This window comes from Mobula birostris, chromosome 25, assembly GCF_030028105.1.
Source record: "Mobula birostris isolate sMobBir1 chromosome 25, sMobBir1.hap1, whole genome shotgun sequence".
In the NCBI taxonomy this organism is placed as follows: domain Eukaryota; kingdom Metazoa; phylum Chordata; class Chondrichthyes; order Myliobatiformes; family Myliobatidae; genus Mobula; species Mobula birostris.
The window spans coordinates 14,283,137-14,301,923 of record NC_092394.1 but is presented as its reverse complement, the minus strand read 5'-3'; the positions used below and the strand labels follow the sequence as shown (position 1 = coordinate 14,301,923).

General features: G+C 43.7%; 1 protein-coding gene across 1 annotated transcript in view; it reads right to left on the bottom strand.

Moving 5' to 3' along the window:
- Nucleotides 1–856: 856 nt before the first annotated feature.
- sgsm2 (small G protein signaling modulator 2) overlaps nucleotides 857–18,787 on the bottom strand; it is a 274,118-nt gene continuing 256,187 nt past the window's right edge. Inside the window, exons 20-23 of the mRNA XM_072242777.1 lie at nucleotides 13,278–13,387; nucleotides 11,403–11,499; nucleotides 4,243–4,410; nucleotides 857–2,132 (exon numbers count right to left, since the gene is read on the bottom strand). Of these exons, the coding sequence (XP_072098878.1) occupies nucleotides 2,044–2,132; nucleotides 4,243–4,410; nucleotides 11,403–11,499; nucleotides 13,278–13,387 (464 nt within the window). The 3' untranslated portion in view covers nucleotides 857–2,043. The remainder of the gene's footprint in view (nucleotides 2,133–4,242; nucleotides 4,411–11,402; nucleotides 11,500–13,277; nucleotides 13,388–18,787) is intronic.

Genomic DNA, 18,787 nt, shown 5'->3' with positions numbered 1-18,787 from the left:
GTGGGATGTTATAAGGAAAGAGTTCAATTTGATTCCTCCTTAAGGTATGTTAAAATGCGTTCTGCAAAATGGAAGTTTGGAAGACAATATGGTGTTAGTCTGGAGTGTGGGAATGCTTTGAGAAAGCAGAAGGGAGCCAGTCCTCAGCAATGTTTTGAGATACAGCAATGTATCAGTCTACAGCCTTGAGAATAGATAATGGTGAAAAACATGTTTGTCTGGGAAAGTATTAGCGTAAAGGGTCTTGAAGGCTATTAAAAGGGGTAATTTCTTTGTGCAAGTTGCAACTTTCTCCTAGGCTGGGTTGCGACTATTGATAAGAGCTGGAGATAGAGACAAGGACATCAAGGAGGAGAGAGTGGAGAAGCTGTTGGGCACTAGCAGTTCCATCCAGCAGTATAACATGTGCAGTGGCTTCGTGATTAGTTGAGAAGTATTACTTTTGTCTCTTTTACTACTTATAACCATTTTTCTTCTTTCTGTATTTTATTCTTTATATAACTCTAATAAGGTAGTTTCTTAAAACCTTGAATATGTGTACAGTGCTTCCATTGTTTGTAGATGCCTCTTGCTGCAGAACCAGAAAAGAGCAAGTAACAAATTTTAAGATATCTTTGTTACAGATGTTTCATTGTTCAAATGTTTGCAGTGCCATTCCTCAAGAGGCAGTCAATACCTTCTGCAATGAGGAGTTTGGTAGGAAATTTACAAAGAAAATGACAAAATGGGGTAGAAATAGAAGTCTACAATGCACACTTCTGATGTACAATAGTTGATCCAAGATTCATCTATTCTAATATTAGAGAATTTGCTATGATCAGGCAAGCAAGTGATGATAAATCAGAGATCCGTTGGCTTTGGTTTCTAGGGCTTTTTGCCTCTTTAAATGCTTAAACGTTTGGAAGGAGCTTATTTCAGAGGTGAGGCATTTCAGCTTGAGGAGAAGACGAATTACGAGCCTCTGACCCAATTCTCCCCAGATTATGAAGCACAGCTGCTGATCTCCCCCCAAGACACCACTGATGGGGCTTTTCTTTAAAAAAGAGATTTAGATTTGCAATGATGGTCCAAACCACCGTGGAGTATGTGCGTGCCTACCTATGCAGGGATAAAGGTGGGGAAGGAGGGGAGGAATGTGGAGAACGGTACCACAACCTAACCAATTTAACTAACAGCATACATCAAAACTTTACCTCACGCAAAGTAAATCTTGATAGAACTACTAAATGCCCTGCTTTAGAATTAGCAAATACTGTATAAGTGAAAACGATTTCCCAATACTTCGGGAAAGTTCAATACTAGAAAGTAATATTACAGAAACATACAGAACCATAGAACATCTAGTTATTGGCAACATTCTTCAATATATTTAAAATATCTGTAACTCTCAGTGTAAACATGCTAAAATAATCTGTAAGATCAGATCGATCTGCATTGAAAAGTATTAAATGTACACTGGTCCATCCAAATCAGTTCAGTCAGTCTGGATTTAAAAATTACTATGAGTTCACAAATGAAAATTGGTTGTGAAAACCTCATTTCTAGCTCATACCCATCTGTTTGTCTGAGGGTACAGGATTATAATATGGATGGGGACTGAGTATATTTTTTTGCCACACATTTAATATTTAGGCACTCACTGATTTAAAAAAAATAAATCAATTAAAAGTACGACCACAAGTAAGATCTCACAACTAAGGCAGCAGAGACAATGAAGGAAAATTGAAGGAAAAAAGTGTTTTTATAAACTATGTTAAAGCATCACTAAAATGTGACTGATGATTGGTGAACCTTGTTGGGGGAAAACAATTAGCGCCATTCTCTTGGCTAATTCCTGGCCTCCACGATAACACCTTGCAGGTTCTGCTCGCTGCTTAACATCTTGAGGGCTCGGAAGATGTGACCATCGCGTCCTCTTGGACTGTCATGCTTCGAGTTGCAGGGGAACGGGAGCCAGAGCAGCCAGAGCAGCCAGAGGGAGGTGGGGAGGTCCCCGCTCCGGCCTGGAAGGAAAGTGAGGCCTTCCTTGCTCTCTCAGTTCCGTCACTTGTTCTCTATTAGAGTCTGCACCTTGTAGACCAGCTCACGTGCAATCCGCAGAATCTGCTGGGTGTCATGTCGCTCCGCCATTTCTGAGGTAAAAAAAAACTCAATGGTGAAACTCATTTTTCTCCTCTGGGTATTTAATCAATCCCCTTCAAGTCTGCTCTGAAATGCGCAGCCATCATCCAGAATCGGAATCAGAATCAGGTTTACTTTCATTGAAATATAGAACACAGAACACTACAGCACAGTACAGGCCCTTTGGCCCGCAATGTTGTGCTGACCTCTTAACCTACTCTATGATCATTGTAACCCTTCACTCCCACATAGTCCTCCAGTACTATCATCTATGTGCCTAATGATTTGTCTGAATTTGCCTGTGTATAGTTTTCCATTGATTCTATTGTGTTGCTTTGTATCTACTATGAATGCCCGCAAGAAAATGAAGCTCAGGGTGACATTTACTTACTTTGATAATAAGTTTACTTTTAACTATATAAGGGTTTCTTAATTGAATTGAATTGACTTTATTTCTTACATCTTTCACATACACGAGGAGTAAAAAATCTTTGTTATGTCTCCATCTAAATATGCCATGTGCAATCATAGTAATTTATAATAAATAGAAGAGTCAGTGTAATATAGAGTACACTCAAATCAGCATGAGTTGATCAGTCTGATGGCCTGGTGGAAGAAGCTGTCCCGGAGCCTGTTGGTCCTGGCTTTTATGCTGTGGTACCGCTTCCTGGATGGTAGCAGCAGGAATAGATTGTGGTTGGGGTGACTCGGGTCCCCAATGATCCTTCGGGCCCTTTTTACACACCTGTCTTTGTAAATATCCTGAATCATGGAAAGTTCACAACTACAGATGCACTGGGCTGTCCGCACCACTCTCTGCAGAGTTCTGCGATTCAGGGAAGTACAGTTCCCATACCAGGCAGTGATGCAGCCAGTCAGGATGCTCTCAATTGTGCCCCTGTAGAAAGTTCTTAGGATTTGGGGGCTCATACCAAACTTCCTCAACCGTCTGAGGTGAAAGAGGCGCTGTTGTGCCTTTTTCCACCACACAGCCGGTGTGTAGAGACTGTCCCTAGTGTATCTGCCTCTACTACCACCATGTTCCACGCACTCTCCACTCTGTGTAAAAAAACTAACCTCTGACATCCCCCTATATTTTCCTCCAAGCACCTTAAAGTTATACTCCCTGGTATTAGTCATATCCATCCTGGCTGCCCACTCTATCTCTGCCTCTTAACATTTTGTACACCTCCATCATGTCATCCCTCATCGTCCTTCGCTCCAAAGAGAAAAGCCTGAGCTTGCTCAACTTTTCCTCATAAGACATGGTTTCTAATTCGGGCAGCATCCTGGTCACTCTCCTCTGCACTCTCTCCAGAACATTCACGTCCCTCCGATAATGAGGTGACCAGAACTGAACACATTATTTCAAGTGTGGTCTAACCAGAGTTTTATAGAGCTACAACGGGACATTGATAGGATGCAGAGCTGGGCTGAGAATAGTGAGTGTGTGCAACGTTTTGTCGGGAGTGATGGTAGAGGCAAATATGTTAGGGATATTTAACAGACTCTTACATAGGTGCATGGTTGAGAGAAAAATGGAGGCAACTGTAGGATGGAAGGTTAGATTGATCTTAGAGTAGGTTAGAAGGTCATAGAACATATGCACATTACAGGCTCTTCAGCCCATAATGTTGTGCTGACCATGTACCTACTCCAGAAACTGCCTAGAATTTCCCTATCGCATAGCCCTCTATCTTTCTAAGCTCCATGTACCTATCGAAGAGTCTCTTAAAAGACTCTATTGTATCCGCCTCCACCACTGTCCCTGGCAGTGCATTCCACGCACTCACCACTCTCTGTGTGAAAAACTTACCCCTGACATCCCATCTGTACCTACTTCCAAGCACCTTAAAACTGTGCCCCCTCATGTTAGCCACTTCAGCCCTGGGAAAAAGCCTCTGGCTATCCACACGATCAATGCCTCTCGTCATCTTACACACCTCTATCAGGTTAACACAACACTATGGATTGTTGGATGTACTGTTCTATGTACCCCACCCAGGACACCGAAGTCACTAGCTGACTACTCAAGAGTTGTACAGAAGACCGGGAAAGAGGAAGTATCAAAAGTTTCGTTCATACTGGAAGAAGGGATGAAACTGTATAAGTTGAACTCACCATTGAAAAACTTTATGATGTCTGTGAAATCCATGTTGTTATCACGAATGATCTCGCGATAAACCTCCACCAGTGCTAAGGCAATGAAGAGGACAAAATGCTCTGAAGAGATGTACTTTGCTGCCCAGATGACCTCCCACACTGCAAAGACATCTTCATACAAGAGTTCTGCGCCAAAAAATAATACAGTCATTTTCAGGGGTGAATTACCTGTTTTGAAGATGTTAATAAATTATTTCTTCAATTGGTAATGAATGCACAGAAACAGCTGGAATCACTAGAGAAAACAACAATTCTTAGTTTGTTAGGATGCTGAATTTGCACAGGTGTATGGCAGGTAACGGATATGCAGTTCCTCTGGCACTCTTCATGTCTGATCCAGAATACTTCCAATCCCAGCCTCACCAGACTTGACACATGCACCTTTTGCAGCAGACACCATGTGATTCTGGTTCAGAGAGGGAGCCCTGGCTGTTGTCTCCCCCTCCTTAAGTTGTAATACTTCTATTACTTTGGATGCAAATAGTTACCTTGGAGGGTATAACAATGATTATAGTTCAGGAGCCGCACTCAATCCCATGTTCAGCTGGTTGAGGACTCTGAATCTTGAACAGAATATTTATTTAGCAATACAGTGTGGAGCCGGTCCTTTGAACCATGTCACCCCATCTTGTTTAATCTTCCCTGAGATCTCAGGTGTATAATCAGCTGGGATTTGAGTAACACTGACTGGCTGCTGCAGACACCCCACCCTTCAAAAACTCATTTCAGGGAGGTAGCACCATCAATTTGCGGGAGACTCCCGGAACTTCCAGGAGAGGTGGGATGTCTGCAATAGAGAAGCTTCTTAGCAGCTAGCCAGCTGGTTTAAATAATGTTAGCTATGCTAATGAATGAATGACGCCTGTCAAACTTATCTCAACATGCCTTTTACAGTCTTAGCCCACCATGGGCTATAGAAGAGTAATTCTTGCAAACAGTGCAGCGAGCAACACTGTCATTATTTTTGACCCCTATTAGGCAGGGATACACTTTAGTGTAGTCTGGGGTGACATACATTTTATATTTTCTTTTTTTGGAACACTCTGCCATGGCGCGTTCGCTCTCTCTCACTCTCGCGCTCTCTCAAAAAAATTGATTTCCGGGACATTGTATATAATTTGCGGGCATCAAGGAGCCACTATTAATATGCAGGAGACTCCCGGAACTTCCGGGAGAGGTGGGATGTCTGCTGTTGCAATGTTGCAGCAGCTCTGTTTTGGTGGTGACACTGGATGGGACCCTGCCAATTATGAGTCTGGACCTGGGACTGCAGGTTGTAAGTCTGGTGCCTGCAACTCTGAGCGTCCAGGGCCAAGGACTAGTGGCGGGAGGCCTGGAGGCAGCCTGTTCTGGGGTTGGGGGCCCTGTCTGTGTCTGTGTGTGTGTGTGGGTGGGTGGGAAGGAGGAAAGGGGTTTGACTTGTTGCTGTTGTTGTTGCTTCTGTTGTTCTGCAGAACATTGTGGAATTGCTATGCTGGCACCGGAACATTTGCAGGCTGCCCCAGCATGTCCTTCGGTCGTGTTAGTTGTTGACCTAAATTAGATTAGATTCAACTTTACTGTCATTGTGCCGAGTACAGATACAAAGCCAATGAAATGCATTTAGCATCTAACCAGAAATGCAAAGAATAGTGTTATTTACAAAATAACTGTGAATAAAAAAAGTGCTACAGCACAGAAATATAAAAGTACTGAGACAGTACAATACGGATGCAATACTGCTTAGCGCTGTGATGAGAGGCTCAGCAGGGTCACAGCCTCAGGGAAGAAGCTCTTCCCGTGCCTGCTGGCGTGGGAGCAGAGGCTCCTGTAGCGCCTACTGGATAGGAGGAAGTAAAAAGTCCATGGTTAGGGTGAGATGCATCCTTGATAATGCTTTTCGCCCTGCCCAGGCAGCGTTTATGGTAGATGTTCTCAATGGTGGGCAATTGGGTGCCGATGATCCACTGGGCAGTTTTCGCCACACGCTGGAGCGCTTTGCGGTCTGATATGGGACAATTGCCATACCACACTGAGATGCAGTTGGTGAGTATGCTCTCAATGGTACAGCGGTAAAAGTCCGCTGCCTGGCCTGCTGCGTTCACCAGCAACTTTGATGTGTGTTGCTTGAATTTCCAGCATCTGCAGAATTCCTGTTGTTTAAAGTCCGTCAGTATCCACATACAGTTCGCAGTAAATTCCAATGTACACTGAGCAAGTTGGCACTAGAGAGCCACAGCGACCTGTTGCAGGCAACTTACAGAACTTCTAAATATACTTCTTGTGAGTTACTTTCACTGCAATCTGCAGCCTGTAGTTTCCCTTTAAGCAGCGTGCTTTTGAACTGTCTTAGTGAGCTAGCAATTTCACGACCTTCTGAAAGCACATTGGTTGTTTGTCCGTTCTGTTGGGTGCGGCCTTTCATCGATTCTATGGCGTTTCTTGGGTTTACTGTGTATGCTGGCAAAATAATGAACCTCAGGGTTGTATATGGTGACATATATGTACTTGGTTAATAAGTTTATCGTTAAAATATTGAACTTTTGAACATGTGATAAATAAATTAATCTGGATCTGAATTAGTGAATTTTGAAACAGTTCATGGATTTCTGGAGAGACAATGTGAAAGGATGAAAATCCCTCCCTGCCTGAGACTAAGTCACTGACCCAGCCAGTTGGCAGATCCTCACATCTGGTCTAGGTAAGTGCGGGTGGCTCTAGGCCAGGGTACTGGGCCTATCATTAAATCTAGGCCCAATGGCGTTAATTACAAGAGTCAGTGAATTTCTTCTGATGCGACAGACAATCTTCTGGAAAAACTCAGCAGGTCAAGCGGCATCTGTACTGAGGGTGGGGGTGTAGTGGTGGGGTTATGAGGAATTGTCCACACTTACCCTGATGTCCTGCCATGAAGCTCAAAAATAAAATTAATCATTTCTTTTACTGCTGTTTGTGGGATCAGCTGGAGTACCGTACTCAGTTCTGAACCCCAAGTAATAGAACGGATGTGAGAGGGCCCAGCGAAGATTTGAGAAAGACCCTGAGATTCAAGGTTCAACGTTCAATTTTTATCAAAGAATGTATAAATTATACAATCTTGAGATTTGTCTGCTCACAGGCAGCCACAAAGCAAGAAACCCGAAGAACCCAATAAAGACCAAAACCACTGCGCAGAGAGATGAAGAAAGAAAAGAAAAACACAATCATGCAAACAATGGAAGCAAACGATAGCAGTCCGGACCAGACTGGGTCCTTAGATCCCACCCCGGATGAGCCGGAGTCGGCCCAAGCCTCGATCTCAGTAGCACAGCAACTGGAGCAGTTCACCGCCGAGATGAACGAGCATCGCAGGAGAGCGCGCGAAATTAGCCTGACCCTCGTCTCCAGTTTCGACACTCGGACTTTCCAGTCTACCTGGACTGGCTTTAAACTGTCCGAGCACTGGGTATTACCTTGCTCTAGGACCCGGATCCCGGCGCAGTGAAACGCTTGGGCCACCCAGCCTGACGAGGGGACAAGAATGGATTAGAAAGGCTGGGATTGCTTTCTTTGAAGAGGTGAGATTTGGCAGAAGTACTGCTTTTTTTCGTATTCTTTCAAGGGATGTGGGCTTCATCATTGCAGTCAGCAGTTAATTGCATCCCTATTGCTGTTGATAATAATGTCTAGTAACATGAGGAAACGAATTGAAGCAGCAGAGATGTGGTTTTTGAGGTTTTTGAAGAGGATGCAACGAATATCATGGATGAAACGAATATCTAACGAGGATGTCATGAACAGAGCAAGCACAAAAAGAGAAGTAATATATGAGATCATGAAAAGGCAACGTAACTTCATTGGATATGTGATTAGGAAAGAGGAGTTAGAATGCACAGTAATTATGGGAAAGATTGAAGGGAAGAAAGCGAGAGGAAGGCAAAGACAAATGATGGAGACAGCAGCCAGAGAACTGGAAATGAATACCAATGAATTGATCCACTTGACCCGAAACAGGAGTGTGTGGGCCATGGCAGTCAAAGTTCAAACTGGGCACGGCACCTGATGATGATGATTGCTGTTGAGATGGTAATGCCTTCTTGACTCTGCAGATCTTGACGTTTAGTTATGTCCTCGGTGCTGTTAAGGAGGGACTTGCAGGATTTTGTCATGGTCAAGGAATGGCAATATATTCCCAAGTCAGGACAGCGTGTGGTTTGGTGGGCAGCCTGTGGGTGGTGGTGGTCCCTGCTTTTGATATCTTTATTTTCTATTTGGTAAAAGCCATGAATTTGGATGGTGGTGTCTACAGAGTCTTGGTGAGTTGCTGTAGTGCGTCCTGTGGATGGTATACACTGTTGCTACTGTGCATTGATAGTAGGGTGAGTGAATGGTGCTGGGTGGGTTGCCTATCAAGCAGGCTGGTACGTCCCATATACCGCTGAGCTCCTTGAGAGCTGTTGAAGCTGCACTCACCCAGGCTAGCGGGGAGTAGTCTTTGAGCCTTGTAGACGGTGGACAGGCTTTCGGGAAGTTACGAGATGAACTGTTCACCACAGGATTCATAGCCCCCTGACCCGCTCTTGCAGCCACGTTGTCCATTCAGTTTCTGGTTAACGGTAACCCTCAAGAACATTGATAGTATATAAAATGATGAAGGGTCTCAGGAGATCATAAGATATAGGAGTAGAATCAAGCCTTTAGGTCCATTGAGTCTGATCTGCCATTCCATCAATGCTGATTTATAGTCCCTCTCAACCCAATTATCCTGCTTTCTCCCAGTAACCTTTGACGCACTTACTAATCAAGAACCTATCAGCTTCCACTTTAAATATACCCAATGACTTGGCCTCCACAGCTGTCCGTGGTAATGAATTCCACAGATTCACAAACACCTGCTAAAGAAATTGCTCCTCCTTTCTTTTCTAAAGGGACGTCTTTGTATTCAGATGCTGTTCCCTCTGGTCCTAGACTCCCCCAGTATAGGAAGCATCCTTTCCACATTCACTCCATCTTGGCCATTCAAGATTTGATACATTTCAACGTGATCTACTCCCCCTCCCCACACCATTCTTTCAAAGTCCAGCAACTACAGCCCCAGGGTCATCAAGCACAGATAGTAGGAGGCTGCTACCTTTGGAGGACAAGCTGAGGATCAGAGGTCATAGATATCAAACAAAGGGAAGAAAATTAAGATTGACATGAAGAACTTTTTGTTGGAGTGTGAGGGCAGAGTCTGGTCTGCCTTGTCTGAGCTGTGGTGGACGCAGGATTCACTGTGACTTTCACATGGAAATTGGATTAATACACGATAAAGAAAATGTTTCATTGATAAGACTACAAGATCATAAGAGATAGGAGCAGAATTAGGCTGTTCGGCCCATCAAGTCTGCTCTGCCACTCCATCCTGGCTGAATTATTATCCCTCTCAATTCCATTCTCCTGAAGGGATGAAACTAGAGCATTGTTTTTGTGGAGAGCAGACACTGACATGGACCAAGTGGTCTCCTTCTGTGCTCTCACTATTATGACTTTAACTTTACGTGTCCTCTTACGCTGGTGACGTGTTCATTCTAATCCTCTTTCCCTGTCTTCAGCTCTGCCCAAAAGCCTTTATTCACCCATAAAGTCTGGTGGAGTGTTTAATTTGTTGGGGTGATTTGTGTCAGCAAATTCCTCGGCTTAACATTTGGATATGGAATCAGAGTGCAGTCACGGAATTGCCAGTGTAGGGCCATCAGCAAGCTTGGGAATTTCATTTTACTGCAGGAACGCACAGAAACGTGGAATTCGCTGGGACGTATTTGGGAAAATGCTAGACTTTTCCAGGTGGAGCCGCCAGCATTTGCCCTGAGAATCCAGTCCAATAACAACGTCCCATCAGTCTGTTGAGGATCCAGTACAACGAGCAACATTGCTCATAGTGCCATTACTAACAGATCCTCATTTCTCTCTCAGCTGAAAATATTCTTGACTTGGACGTCATCATCAAGTCCAAAGCTTGGACAAAAGTCAAAGGTCAACTCTGAACCGATTCCACAGTCTATGGAATTCACTTCCAATGACCCAACAGCAAGCGAGACACTATTACAGCTCAGGGCTTCAGAATTTGGAGTTCAATTCTGGCATCCCCTGCAAAAAGTCTCTGGACGACCTCCCTATGGAATGTGTGGGTTTCCTCTGGATCCTGTCCACGGTCAGGTAGGTTAATTGGTCATTGCAAGTTGTGCTGTGATTAGGGTTAAATCGGGGTTGCTGGGAGTTGCTGTGGCGATGCGGCTCGAAAGGCCAGCAGGGCTTACTCTGCACTATACTGTATCTCTAAATAAAGTCATGCTCTCAGTATTATTTGTTCACTTATTTATATCTTCTTATTTGCACAGTTAGTCTTCAGTTTGCTTATCGGTCCTTGTGTGCTGTTTTTCCATTGATTCTATTGTATTCTTTTGTTCTACTGTGAATGCCGGCAAGAAAATGAATCTCAAGGTAGTATAGGGTGACATGTAATGTACTTCGATAATGAACTTTGGAGTTCCCTCAACAACATATTGCAAAGGTACTATGTTTAAAAATAAGCATAAATGTAAAGAAATGTTCATTATTACCTACTCATGATATTGGACAGGCCCCTAAAACTAAAGTGCAAAATTAGTTACTGAAAACAGGCCCTTCCGGCCCTTTGAGCTGTGCTGCTCAGCAATCCCCCAATTTAACCCTAGCCTGATCATGGGACAATTTACAATGACCAATTAACCTACCAACCGGTACGACTTTTGACTGTGGGAGGACACTGGAGCAACCGGAGGAAACCTATGCAGTCATGGACAGAACTTAGAAAATCCTTACAGGCAGTGGTGGGAATTGAAGCCCAGTCACCGATATTGTGAAGCATTGTGCTAACCACTACACTACATATTCATTTTAGAGAGCAGGCGGGAACTTAATTTATCATTTCATCCATCAACTGCACTAGCAACGATGAGGGTCTTCCTCAACACCCAATAATTGTCCAAAGCTGAAGTGAAGGGGTTTCTACATAAACTGCTTCAATCCATTGTCTGGTGGAGGGCCAATAACTGAACTGCTATCTAAAGGCAGAGGGCAAGAGAGCTCAAACGTGTTTGTTGAACCACTCTTTGCAGACTGCGAACTCATCAATTTACCTCGTTTGAAGTCCAGGAGGAACCAGCGGTAGCAGAAGTAGAAGTGGGTGTAGTCTCCATTCTGGTGCATCAACTCGAATAGCTCAGAGTCCAAAATCTGAAGAAGATACCGAAGCAAGAATTAGCAAGAAGATAAGTGGCAAAGCTGTGTTACTGAACAAATAACACAGAGCTTTGCACTAATGACTGCAACGTTTATAAGCCTGTAACAAAGTGATATGTTGATGGCCTTGTGTTATGCTCTTCACCACAAATTTGAAACATTTTTCTCTGTATCCTCTCTATCAAAACCTCAGCTCTATAAGGCACCCTTGTCCTCGGTTCTCCAGAGGAAAGAGACACCTGCTCATCTATTCCTGATGTACACTTGGTGGCCACCTTATTAGGTACAGGAGTGGAACCCGGTGTGGTTTTCTGCTGCTTGGCCTGTTCATTTCAGGGTTTGACCCATTGTGCGTCAGAGACGCTCTTCTGCACACCAGTGCCGTAACACATGCTTATTTGAGTTACTGTCGCCTTCCTGTCAGCTTAAACCAGTCTGGCCATTCTCCTCTGACCCCTCTCATTTTTCCCATGTAACTACAGCTCACTGGATGTTTTTCTTTTGTTTCTTGCACTACTCTCTGTAAACTCTAGGGATTGTTGTGCGTGAAAATCACAGGAGATCAGCAGTTCCTAAGATACTCAAAACACCCCGTCTAGCACCACTAACCATTCCACAGGCAAAGTCACTCAGATCATATTTCTTCCCTGTTCTGATGTTTGGTCTGAACAACAACTGAACCTCTTGACCATGTCTGCATGCTTTTATGCATTGAGTTGTGTTGCTGCCACATGATTGGCTAATTAGATATTTACATTAACGTGCAGGTGTACAGGTGTACCTATTAAAGTAGCCAACAAGTGTGTGTAATTCGGTGAATTTTCAGTAACGGTGGTATAGCCGTTTCTGTATTTTTCTAGAAGATTCATGTTATGTGATTGGCTGATTAGATATCTACATTAATGAGTAGGTATACAGGTATACCTGGTAAGGTCACCACTCAGTGTATTTGCTTTAGGAGAATCTAGAAAAATGTGGGTTGATTTCTTTGGAAAGGAGAGGCTAGGGGGAGATATGATGGAGGTTATAGAGGCATAGGTAGAGTAGGTGCCAATATCTTTCTCCCGGGATTGAAATATCTAATACCAGAGGGCATGCATTTAAGGTAAGAGGAGGTAAGTTCGTAGGAGGTGTGCTGGGCAAGTTACTTTTTACACAGACAGTAGTGGGTGCCTAGGATGTGCTGTCTGGGCAGTGGTGGAGGTGAATACAATAGGGGTGTTCAAAAGGCACTTTGATAGGTATGAGACTGAGCACAAAATGGAAGGACATGGACAGAAGGGACTCACACAAAATGCTGGAGGAACTCAGCAGGCCAGGCAGCGTCTCAGGAAAAGAGTTTAGTCGACGTTTTGGACTGGGACCCTTCCTGATGAAGGGTCTCGGCCTGAAACATTGACTATGCTCTTTTCCATAGAGGCTGCCTGGCCTGCTGAGTTCCTCCAGCATTTTGTGTGTGTAGCTTGGATTTCCAGCATCTGCAGATTTTCTCTTGTTTCTGAATGGACAGAAGGAATTAGTTTAATGGGTATTTCATTACTGATTTTATTAGTTCAGCACAGCATTGTGAGCCGAGGGACCTGCTCCTGTGGTACAGTGTTAATCGATAACACTGGAAACTTCTTGGTTTGTTTCACAAACTGGATAAAGCATAAGGTAAGCAGGTAACTCATTTATAAAGCTCACTGTTTGTTCTCAATTGTATCATCTGCTAGGTGAAGAACTGAGAAAGCGAACTCTTGTCCTGCATTTTTATTCCCAAATCCCATTACCTGTATTAAGGATCTCATGTTGGCAAAGTGAGTATCCATGGCACCTCCGTTTGGGAAGTTCTGATTCATCCTCTTCATGAGCTGGGTGAAGCAGCTGTAAGCCAGGGGCTCTGAAGAGAAAACGAGGCACAAATCTGTAATGAGACATTTGCAAAGCACAGCTCTCGGTGGCCTCAGAACCAATTCTACCACTCGTTCCAGCCCCTTGGCATCATGAGCCAGACAGATCGGTGTATCACAGAGCTGCGTTGGCACATATAGCACGGTTTTAACTTGCTTCAAGTTTATTGGAATCTGCAGCTCACTGTTCCAACTTAAAATTAACTCCACAGAAGTCAATTACAACACTAAATGTGAACTTGGAATGGAAGTTGGAGAAAGCTTTTTTAATTTGGTTTCAAGGTTGGACTTTCAAGGAATGTGGACCCCTATGGATAATGGCCCACAGATGGATTGCTCTGTATGGATTAAACAAAGAAAAACAAGTGGCATTTATAGCTGCTCTTTTTCACAAACTCAGAAAGTCTCAAAGCCTTTTATACCCAGTGAAGTACTTTGGAAATCTGGCTATTGCTGTAAAGCAACAACTAATAACCTAATGCCAAGCTGCCACAAATAACAGTAAGAAACATAGTCATGAACCAGACCATAAACACCACCCACTACCTCACTACTTTTGCTCTTTTCTTGCACTATTTAAACACACACACACACTTTGCACTGTATGGTTGCAACTGTAAAAAAACAAATTTCATGACATATGTGAGTGATGATAAACCTGATTCTGATATGGGTCTCCATTGTGGACTGAGAGTGGGAAGGGGGCAGGGAGAGGGGAACACAGCGGGGAGAAAAGGAGGGGAGCAGGAAGCACCAGAGAGACATTCTGTAATGATCAATAAACCAATTGTTTTCTTTATTGTTATGAATTATATATTGGACATGTTTGTTTTGGCACATTGCCAAGTGGTTAAGCGTTCGTCTAGTGATTTGAAGGATGCTAGTTCGAGCCTTGTGTTGTGTCCTTGAGCAAGGCACTTAACCACACATTGCTCTGCAACGACACCGGTGCCAAGCTGTATGGGTCCCAATGCCCTTCCCTTGGACAACATCGGTGGTGTGGAGAGGGGAGACTTGGCGCATGGGCAACTGCCGGTCTTCCATACAACCCTGCCCAGGCCTACACCCTGGAAACCTTCCAAGGCGCAAATCCATGGTCTCACGAGACTAACATATGCCTATATATGTTTGTTTTGCACAGTATAAATCTCCATTGTGTTGATGGGTTTTTTTCTGTAGCCATATTGTAGAAATGCATAAAAAATTAATTTAAAAAAAACAATTGTTTGGAAACAAATGACCTTGCCTGGTGTCTCAGGGCTGGGTGTGTCTGCATTTGTGCCTCCCCCTGACCCGACACTCCTTCTCTGCCACCTGTCCCACAGCCCTCCTGCAGTGCTCCACCCTCACCATTCCCAACATCCCTCGTCCCCACCAGATTTACAAACTCGCTCTCCACTCCATGTTGACAAATACAGTACTGTGCAAGAGTCCGAGGCACCCTAGCTATATATATAAGTGCCTGACCTTTGCAATGCATTGTGTATCTAAATAAAAATTATAGTATTTTTTATGTATTGCACTCTACTGCTGCTGAAAAAAACAAAAAAAATTTCACGACATATATCAGTTTTATTAAACCTGATTCTTATTTTTTAATTTGTGCCTATCGGGTTCTTTAGTATTTCTGCAAGAACCACTAGAGGCTAGGCTGTGATAACAGAACATTTATTTGATTATTTAGCGATACTACTTGGAGTAGCCCCTTCCGGCCCTTCGAGGCATGTTGCCCTAGCAACGCAGCATTTGGACTGTGGGAGGAAACCAGAGCGCCCGGGGAAAAATCACGTATTCCACGGGGAGGATGTACTAATTACAGAACAGTGCGGAATTGAATTCCAAACTCCGGAGCACTGTGAGCTGTGCATTGTGCTAACCACTACATTACTAAGGCAGCCTTCCTCAAACGAAAGAGGAATGTCTAGTACGACAATGTATCAAGGTCATTTGGATACACTAACACTCATATACTCACATCAGTTCCTTCTTAAGCATAAAAGCCTCACTTAACAATTGTAAACACAAGAGGTTCTGTGGACGCTGGAAATCCAGAGTAATGCTGGAGGAACTCAGCAGGTCAGGCAGCATCTGTGGAGCCGAATAAAGAGCTGAAAAAACATTGCCTGGTTATTCCTCTCCATAGATACTGCCTGACCTGCTGAGTTCCCTCAGATTTTTGGGGGCACTTAACAATTGTATGGCTTATAATGAAAAATAAGCTACTTAGAGCTATAACCTTAACCAAACTTAACCTCAGTCAGTCTCCTTCCACAACTGCAAAATTCTACATTTATGAGCTTAAGAACCTTAAAGTCACTTTCTCAAGTATTAGTGTTTCTAGTAAATCATCTCTTCATATAGATTCCATACACAATTGTTTGGCTTCCAGCTCTGTATTTGCTGCACTAGATACAATATTTATACAAAATTTAATCACTTAGAGCAGGGGTTCCCAGCCTGGGTCCACGGATCCCTTGCTAATGGTATTGATTCATGGCATTGAAAAGGTTGGGAACCCCTGACGTGGAGGCTCACAACTGTTGGGAACTTTCTCCTCAAAGGATGGTAGAAGAAGAGCTTTTCATCATTTTTAGGTCAGTGGTAGAAATGAGCATGAAGGTTAATGAGTGAAATAAGGAGGCCAAGAAAACGGTTTTTGCTTCTAATTGTATGCTTGTATATTAACATAACTGTCTCCATGCTGCTTTATCCTTCCCACAGATTCCTGTCCAAACAGCTGTCTTCAGTATTTTGTATATTTAATGTTAGATTCCCACGATCTACAGTTTTTCCACTGCCATTACTAATTAGACAGGCTCCGGACATAACTTGAACGTCAGGACACAACTTGAATGGTGGGAATCATGGTCTACGTTCTGTGTAAATTTTTGGTATTGGTTTATTACTGCCCAATGTATAGAGGTACAGTGAAAGGCTTGTCTTGCATTCTGTTCATACAGATCAAATCATTATGTCGTGCATTTAGGTAGGACACAGCAAAACAATAACAGTGCAGAATAAAGTATAACAGCTAGAAAGTCCAGAGCAACGAGGAGCAAGAACATAATGATAGAGAGGTTAAGAGTCCATCTTATTGTACTAGGGAACAATTTTGAGGAAATATTTCATTATATAAATTATATATCCTTACAGCCAATTGTGTTCTCAATAAGTTGCATAAAATTTAAATTTTTAGCTTCAGGCTGGATAGTTGGACTACTGCTCAATGAATCTTTAAGTGTCTGTTAAGGTTTCCTTTTTGTTTCTGCCCCCCCCCCCCCGCCTTACTGTACCATTTAAATGGCTGTGGTTTACTCTTCATGCCAGATGTTGGAGTCCTGGGAGACCCAGAGTCTCCCAGGGAACAACATCTGTATGAAGTGCATCTGACTGTAGCTCCTTGAAGACCGTGTTAAGGATCTGGAACAGTAACTGGATGACATTTGGCTTGTACGGGAGAGCAAGGATATAATTGATCAAAGTTACAGGCAAGTAGTCACCCCGAAGCTGCAGGAGGCGAGGAGCTGGGTGATTACCAAGAGAAATGGAAATACTCAGTTAGAGCAGAGCACCCCTGTGGCCATTCCCCCCGAATACAAGTATACCGCTTTGGATACTTTTGTGGGGGATAACCTCCTGGGAGAATGCCATGGCGACTGGGTTCCAGGCACTGAGCATGGGTCTATGGTGCAGAAGGGAAAGAGGGAGAAGAAGGGAGTGGTAGTGATAGGGGACTCAATAGTGAGGGGAACAGACAGGAGATTCTGTGGACATGAATGGGACACCCGGATGGTATGTTCCCTCCCAGGTGCCAGGGTCAGGGGTGCCTCAGATCACGCCCACAACATTTTGGAGAGGGAGGGGGTGCAGCCAGATGTCTTGGTACATATTGGTACCAATGACAGAGGAAGGAAAAGCACTGAGGTCCTGAAAAGAGAATTTAGAGGGCTAGGTAGAAAGCTGAAAAGCAGGATCTCCCAGGCATCAGTGAGGGTGGAAACAGGATGATTTGGCAGATAAATGCGTGGCTGAGAAGCTGGTGCAGGGGACAAGGCTTCAGGTTCTTGGGTCATTGGGATCTCTTCTGGGGGAGGTATGACCTGTTCAAAAGTGACAGGTTGCACCTGAACCTGAGGGGGACCAATATCCTCACGGGCAGGATTGTTAGAGCTGTTGGGGAGGGTTTAAACTAACTTGGCAGGAGTTGGCAACTGGAATGATGGGACTCAGGAAAGGACGTATGGTAAAAAAGTAAAGATAGCGTGCAGTCAGATTGTCAGGAAGAGCAGACAGGTGATGGGACTTAGTTGCAGCCAACAGGCTGAGTATCAAATCATGAGGGATGCAGAGTCAGAAAGGACAGCAAATATGGGACTCAAGGTGTTGTATCTAAATGCACGTAGTATAAGAAATAAGGTGGATGATCTTGTTGCAATGTTACAGATTGCCAGGTATGATGTTGTGGCCATCACTGAATTGTGGCTGAACGATGGTTGTAGTTGGGAACTGAATGCCCAAGGTTACACGTTATATTGGAGGGATAGGAAGGCAGGCAGAGGGGGTGGTGTGGCTCTACTGGTAAAGAATGGCATCAAATCAATAGAAAGATGTGACATAGGATCGGAAGATATTGAATCCTTGTGGGTTGAGTTAAGAAACTGCAAGGGTAAAAGGACGTTGATGGCAGTCATATACAGGCCTCCCAACAGTGGCTGGGAGGTGGACCACAGATTACAACAAGAAATAGAAAAGGCGAGTCAAAAGGGAAATGTTATAGTAGTCATGGGAGATGTTAACATGCAGGTCGATTGGGAAAATCAAGTTGGTAATGGATCTCAAGAGAGCGAGTTTGTTGAATGCCTAAGAGATAGCTTTTTAAAGCAGTTTGTCATTGAGCCTGCAAGAGGATCAGCTATACTGGATTGGGTGTTATGTAATGAACCGGAAGCAATTAGGGAGTTTAAAGTAAAATAACCCTTAGGAACCAGTGATCACAATATGATTGTGTTCAACTTGAAATTTGATAGGGAGAAAGTAAAGTCTGATGTAGCAGTATTTCAGTGGAGTAAGGGAAATTACAGCGGTACGAGAGAGGAGTTGGCCAAAGTAAATTGGAAGGAGCTGCTGGCAGGGATGTCAGCAGAGCAGCAATGGCGTGTGATTCTGGGAAAAATGAGGAAGGTGCAGGACATGTGTATTCCAAAAGTGAAGAAATACTCAAATGGTAAAATAGTACAGCTGTGGCTGACAAGGGAGGTCAAAGCTATTGTAAAAGCAAAAGAAAGGGCATACAACAAAGCAAAAATTAGTGGGAAGATAGAGGATTGGGAAGTTTTTTAAAACCTACAGAGAGCAACTAAAATAATCACTAGAAGGGAAAATATGAAATA